At 49.2% G+C, this 7,330-nt stretch overlaps 1 protein-coding gene across 1 annotated transcript in view; it reads left to right on the forward strand.

Annotated features, from left to right (window-relative positions):
• Nucleotides 1-516: 516 nt before the first annotated feature.
• Nucleotides 517-7,330, forward strand: part of Xaf1 (XIAP associated factor 1) — an 11,871-nt gene continuing 5,057 nt past the window's right edge. Inside the window, exons 1-4 of the mRNA XM_021212688.2 lie at nucleotides 517-595; nucleotides 2,131-2,266; nucleotides 3,453-3,648; nucleotides 5,520-5,608. Of these exons, the coding sequence (XP_021068347.2) occupies nucleotides 564-595; nucleotides 2,131-2,266; nucleotides 3,453-3,648; nucleotides 5,520-5,608 (453 nt within the window). The 5' untranslated portion in view covers nucleotides 517-563. The remainder of the gene's footprint in view (nucleotides 596-2,130; nucleotides 2,267-3,452; nucleotides 3,649-5,519; nucleotides 5,609-7,330) is intronic.

The following is a 7,330-nucleotide window of genomic DNA, read 5'->3' on the forward strand; positions in this document are numbered from 1 at the left end:
AGGAGAAACACAGCCATCCCTGGTCATTCCCAAGACTTGCCCCAAATCCTGTAGCCTGAGCATCCAGCACAGACTTTGTTTTCAAAGTCACCACAAACCAGAACCCACTCAAGGGTACAAAGCTTGCAGAAGCTGCTTCTTCAGAGAGTAGACTCAAGCTTAGCATCTCAGGAGAGACCAGACAGAAACAGTAGGAGTCAGTCACAGGTTGAGAAGGGGGCAGGGACCCCAATGGAAACAAAGCCAGTCAGGGAGGGAGGGGGAAACAAGAAGGAGCTGTTGTGCTGCCCAGAGAAAACCCGACAGCTAACCCTGACCCTAGAGGTCACAGTCACAGTAGCACAGAGGCTGCACAGGACAAGGGACATGACAGAGAACTAGCCCATGCTGCAGAATGGCCTTCTGGGAGTATCTAGCTGCCAGGATCTGGGAACTGCCCTGGGCTGAGAATTCTGAAAGTCTCCTCCCTGCCGCTGTGAGTCAGGCTGGGGAAACACTTTCAGTTTTGTTTCCTTGGGTGCAAAGAAACGAAACTCCACAGAAGCACTGCAGGAAGCTTGACCATGGAGGCTGACTTCCAAGTGTGCAGGAACTGGTAAGAAGGCATTTTCTCCAGGGCTGGCCAGAGAGAGGGGCAGGGCAGAGCAAACAAATTCTGAAGTGAGGGGGATGAAGTGCAATGCCAGAGGGCAAGCCGAAGGGGACTGGAACCTCTGGAGTGAAGAGGTTCCAAATCTCTAATTAGAATGCTCAGTGGTACCTCGATATCACTGTTCCCCCTTAGCATGGGTGTTTCAGGCTGGCTAGTCAGCCATGAAGAATGGAGGGACTGGTCCCTAGCAGGCTATTCCTGTCAGAGCTTAGGCGGTAGCGCAGAGCCCCAGCAGCATGGTCTGCCCACCCATCTGTGAGAGGACCCTTTGAGAGATGTTCCAGGGCCATTCCTGTCCTCCTCCTGACAGAGGAGCTGGGAGGTAGAACATGGAGGACTGAGCAGGAGGCAAGGACCACACCTCCAAGTAAAGAGAGCTGGTCCCTCAGCAGACCCCACCTGTTGCAGTAACTGGGGTAAACCTCCCCAGACATCTTTGTTCCACTTCACCTTTCAGGATCTCTGGACTATGGAGTATGTCGGCAGGCAGAACAGAGAGGGCAAACAGAGCAAGGGACGTCATTCTGTGCAGTTGTGGGGACAGCTGGATCAGGCTAACAGCAGTGAGGTCGTGAGTCAGATCACGGGGCTCCGAACAATTGGTCCTTTACGGATACAGTCTGTTTCCTTTCTCCCGAGCTGCTGTGAGCATGAGCAGATGGAGTGGGTTGGCAGCATTCCTGGTGATGAGCTTCTTAGAGGAAGACACCCTGCCCTACAAATGGGAGACTCCCCTGGGTCTCAGACGCTCTCTGGGTAGCTACAGGGGGGAGCCCAGGGACCGGAGACTCTTGAGAGTTGGGAAATCCTTGGAGGGTCTGAAGTGTGGTCGGGGCAGGGCTGCACTACTGTGCTTCTTTGTTCCTGTGATGGCCTTTCTGGGAGATAACTGGAAAAGGATAGAACTTTACCTCCCTTACCCCGGCCCTGGGGGGATGCTGGGGAGCCGGTCTGGGCACTAAGCAGCCAAGCACTCCGAGCTGCATTGTCCCCAGCTCTGGTCTTTCCTTTCCTTTTGACACAGAGTATCACTAAGTTGCCCAGGGCCTTAAACTAGCCATCTTCCGGCTCAGGCTCCTGAACACCTGTGCCAACAGCCCTAGCTAACTTGTACATGTTTGAAATATACATCTTGATACACAGTACTTATTTGTGAAACCATCCTACAATCTAGGAAATGAAATCTATCCTCACTATTGAAAGTTGCCTGTTGCCCTGGTACCGTCTTCCTCCCACTCTCCCGGGCACAGTGGTACTTTGCAGACTGCCCTCACACTTCTTTTCTTATAGCAAGCTTATCCGTTTCACCAGCACTGGCAGGCACAGGAACGCATCATCAGCATCATCACTAGTTTTCCCCAGGCTGCAGACCTGGAAAGAGCTTACCCCAGGTATGCAACAAGGTGTCATGCTTTATACTAAGACACTGTGCCTTTCTCTCTCCCTCCCCCCCCCCACACCCCTACTTTATCCTGAAGCAAAAGAAATGTGGCCTCTCTCCACTTCATGCTCCACGAGGCGCACTGCCTGCGCTTTGTGGTCCTTTGCCCGGAATGTGAAGAGCCCATCCCAGAGTCAAAGATGAAAGAACACATGGAAGCTGTGCACCAGCAGGTGAGCAGGTGGGCAGGTGGGGCAGAGGCCTGGGGGGTCAACAACTGGAGTCCAGCCTTCTCTGGCCTGGTGGGTAAGTTATTTAGCCCCCCCCCCCATGTTTGGCCTCCGTTTTTCATTTGTGCTACCCTGAGGCTGTCCCCAGTTTCCCCCTTTCTTCTTACTACCTCAAAACTATGGGGTCGGGCAGAACAAAGGATCCATATCAAGAAAGGCTAACTGTTCTTCAGAGATTTGTAAGGAGGAGGCAGGAGGGCCCATCTCAGTCTTCTTTCCTACCTTTTGGAATCAGTCTCTTGTGGCTTTATCTTTCTGAGAATCAAGTTCAGGCATCCATTTAGATTCAAGCTGATCCAACAAACACTTCAGTCAAGTTGATATAAAACTAGCCAGAACAGTTTGAGTAGTTTGGACTATGTCAGCAGCTTGTGCAAGCCCTCCCTTGCTGAAGTTGGAGTGAATTCTCCTCTATAGGCAAATAGGATAACCTGGGTGAAAGACAGAGAGAAGAGGCTAGTCGTAAAAATTCCCACCACCACCACTACCTCCCTACCTGAGAAGCCAGGAGAATGATGAAGAACTATCCCACCGCAGAGATGCAGATTTGCCTGCATCTGTATATACTTGCATATATGCATGTATACATACATACATACATACATGCTTGACAGGGGAGATTTCCACCATCCATGAGTTAGTTTCTGTTAACTTGACGTGGGCTGTGGCCACCTGGGAAGAGGGAATCTCGGTTGAAGAATTCCATCAGACTGTCCTGTGGGTGCATCTACAGGCAATTTCCTGATAAATAACTAATGTGAGAAATCCTAGCCCACTATGCCAGGTGGCCCTGGATTGTAAAGAAAGCAAGCCAAACAAGCCAGTAAGCAGCACTCCCCCATGGTCTCTGCTTCAATTCCTGCCTCCGGGTTCCTTCCTTGAGTTCCTGTCCTGGCTTCCCTCAATGGTAGACTGTGGTGTTGAAGTATAAAATGAAATAAACCCTTTTCTCCCCAAGATGCTTTTGGTCATGATGTTTACCACAGCAACAGAAAACAAACTAGAATAATGAGTCTAAAGGAATTCATATTCCCCAAGGACACTCTCTGCCTCTGACCCTTGCCAATATTTTCTTTGATTGACTTCAATTCCCTTAGAGGTTGGGTCTATGTCCTCCATCTTCCCACAGACCAAGGAAAGCCAACAGCACCCTGCCAAGTGCAAGTTCTGTGAGCTGGCCGTGCAACTCAGCAATCTGGATGTCCACGAGTCCCAATGTGGCAGCCAGACAGAGCATTGTCCACACTGCAACCAGTCCATCACACTCCGAGTACTGGCCCAGCACAAAGCCATGTGTCTGAGTGCAAAAGGCAGGCCTGGGGAAGGTGAGCAGCAGAGAGAAGCTGGAGAGGGAGAGGGCAGCTTCCAGGGCCAGATAGAACCCTTGACACGTAGAACCCTTGACAGCACAGGGGAGGTGTGTCCATTCTGTGTGTTTCCACTAAACTGGAGTAGCCTTCTTGTGTGTCTGTAGTAGCCTTCAGTGATGTAACCGGGGAAAACAAGAGGCCAGGGATGGGGGAGGAAGAACTCACACTGAAGAGGGAGAAAGCCACAGCGAATCCTAAACACATAGGGCATTCTTTTCATTCCAAAGACATGAAGCTAGCCTGATAAGGTGCACCTGAATCGTCCTATAGATGAAAATGTACAGAGAGGTCAGGAAACAGTTTTTATCATTCTGTGAGAGAGAAAGAGAGAGAGAGAGAGAGAGAGAGAGAGAGAGAGAGAGAGAGAGAGAGAGAGAGAGAGAGAGAGAGAGAGAGAGAGAAGCAGAAGCAGCTTGAGGGTGGAAGGGTTTACTGTGGCTCACAGTGTGAAGCCATAACAGCCTTGATGTGTTGGGGAAGACATGACCACAGCATGAGGCACTCCTCACTGTCTCCCTGAACGCACAGTCAGGAAGCAGAGAGCACAAGATGTGGGGCCGGGCTAAGAAACCTGCACCTAGCCGTCTGACTTCTTCCAGGGAGGCTCTACCTCAGAAGGGTGCCACAACTTTCCGAAACAGCATTTTAGTAGCTAAGGTCCAAGTGTTCAAACACATGGGCTCACGAGGAGGGCAGAGTGCTTTCATTCAAGCCACAGCAATTAGCGATGGCCAGAGGGGAGGCTGCTGCTTCAAGACTAGGTTTGTGTGTCAGCTTTCTAGTACCACCTCCCTCTCCCTCTCTCTCTCCCTCCTTCCCCCTTCTCCCTCTCTCCATCTCCCTTTCCCCTACTCCCTCCCTTTCTCCCCCTTCCCTTACTCCTTTCCCTTCATTCCCCTTTCTCCCACCCCCACCCCCACATCTCTATTTCCAGTTCAGTACTAGGGATTTGAACCTAGAGCCTCATTCGTGCTCTACCACTGACCTCTTTGCAGTCTGTTGACCCAATTCAATGACCTCTTTATAGGAGAGTTTGCCAAGAGCACAGATGTCTTTGTGATGCATCTTTCCTGGACTTCATTGGTGGTTTTGACAATGTGATAACATGCAGAGAAACTGTAACCGCTTAGTAAGTCCCACTAGGACAACACTCTACCTAAGGTCAACATTGGCTGGAGGAAAGGCAGGAAGTATGAGATTTGTGTACCTTTCCTTCATTACATTGTGCCTGGGCTCCCACACAACCAACAGTCTGCAACACAAGTTCATTGGCAGCTTCAGTGTAACACCACTTTAACACAATGTTACAACCAACACCTGGTTGAATCGCAGAGCTGGGAGCAGGGTAGAATAGCTCAGTTCCACAGGCTGGGCAACAATGTACAGCCCCTTTCAATTGATTAAAAAACAATTGTGGGCTGGTGAGATGGCTCAGCAGGTAAGAGCACCCGACTGCTCTTCCAAAGGTCCTAAGTTCAAATCCCAGCAACCACATGGTGGCTCACAACCATCCGTAATGAAATCTGACACCCTCTTCTGGAGTGTCTGAAGACAGCTACAGTGTACTTACTTACATATAATAAAAAAAAAACAAAAAAACAATTGTGCTCTAGGAAGATGTCTCTTCATCTGGGTCATCTTCTGCCCTGAGTACCACTGTAATACAAATCCAGGAAGCCTTTCCTGTGTGGCTAAGGCAGCTAGCAGTATGGCCAACCTAAGACCAGGCTAGCCTGAGAATGCTCATGAGTACAGGCCATGGGTGAAGCCAGGGGAAAGATGGGCTAGCCATTCTCAAGAGCAGTCATTTGTGTTTGTTTACTCAGGGAAGAGAATTGTATCATCTCCTGGAAGAAAAACCCATTGTGATATTTGCAAACAAATGATTCCAGAAAATACGTATGCCTCCCATATGGTGAGTAGTAATTACCCACTCTCTAACTGTGCCATTAGCCAGTTTATATTCCAAAAAGCAAGGTACGACAGCAGATTCTTGATACACTTTGCAAAGCACCATTATCGAAGGTTCTGAAGCTTGTTATTTCACTTATTTGGTTCGGTTTATTCCAAGGTTTCCTTTGGCCAAATTTGTATAGCTTTCATTTTTGCCTGGCCCATCAAGGAGCAGCTCTGACAGCTCCCCATGCCCTTGATCACCTCTGACCATCACCAACCTTCAGGGCCTGGGCGTTTTAATGTGGCCCCCACCAGGGCCTGCCCTCTTGGGCTTTCTGCCCATATTTAGGCTATGACCTCCCCCATGAGTCTAAAAGGGCTTTTCCCATCTTTCTATAATAACGCTCACAGCATACTGAGTATAAAAGGAGACTCTAATGATGGCAGATGATGTAGCCTCCTCCTGAGAAACATCCCACAGCTTCTCTCCCACCCACCCACCCACCCACCTGCCCTGCCCAGGGCTATAGACTATCTCAGTACTGGGGAGGCAGAGGCAGGCAGATCCTTCAATATGAGGCCAGACACTGTCAAAAAGGAAAGGGAAAAGAAAAAGGAAAGTAAGAAAAAGCAAGCAAGCAAGCAAGCAAACAAGCAAGCAAGCCAGACCAACCACTATGGAACAGAGGAACTAAGGGGCTTGGAGGTGACCTAGCTCTTTGATATTTACTGCAGCACCTGAAACATGCTATTCCTGGCAGTGTGGTACAGGGGAAGCGCTTTTCCCTCCTTCTCATCTTTTACAACTAGGATTTTCCCCCTTGCCCAAGCCCCTAGTTATGACTCATGTCTCTCCATCCAGTTGCAGCTCGGTAAGAGAAGACCACAGGCTGTATAATTTCTACATAACAGAAATGTATTTCTCACTGTTCTGAAGCCTCAGACCCCAAGTGCAGAGCATGAGCATTAGGAGCCTAGGGAGGGCCTTGCGGCTGCATGAACAGCAAAGTGCAGAAGAGCAAGCCAGCAGCAGTTACCCAGGCTGCTTGAAGCCTCTTTTATAACCCCATGAGTGTGCGAGGAAAGGAGCTGTCATGACCAACACAGCCCCCTATTAGCCTGTGTAACATATGGATTTTATTTTTATTTTTAGGGGACAAAGAGAGACAAGATTTCTCTATATAGCCCTGGCTGTCCTGGAACTCGACATGTAGACCATGCTGGCCTCGAATTCCCAGACATCCACTTGCCTCTACCTCCCAAGTGCTTGGATTAAAGGCTTGTGCAATCATGCCTTATTTTCAAATTTATTTTTATTTATTTTTTTTTATATGTGTGTGCCTACTTGTCTGTATGTGCAACACATGTGTGCAGTGTCTGTGGAGGCTAGAAGAAGGTATCATATCCCCTAGAACTGGACTTACAGGTTGTTCTGAGCTGTCTGGCATGAGTGCTGAAAAACCAACCAAACTTGGGTCCTCTGAAGAGCAGCAAGTCCCTTTAAGACTGGGCCATCTCTCCGGCCCCCAAAACCTGGATTTTAGAGGGATGTATCCAAACTTCCATCTGTAGAACATGAGTCTTTTAGGGAAGTTAGCTGTAAAAATCGAATGTCTGCCTTATATTATCCAGCATTTTAAAAATATTTTTACTCTGTGTGTGTGTGTGTGTGTGTGTGTGTGCGTGCGTGTGTGTGTGTGTGCGTGTGTGTGTGTGTGTGGTGTGTGTGCGTGTGTGTGTG

Source organism: Mus pahari, chromosome 14 (assembly GCF_900095145.1).
Source record: "Mus pahari chromosome 14, PAHARI_EIJ_v1.1, whole genome shotgun sequence".
NCBI classification, from domain to species: Eukaryota; Metazoa; Chordata; class Mammalia; order Rodentia; family Muridae; genus Mus; species Mus pahari.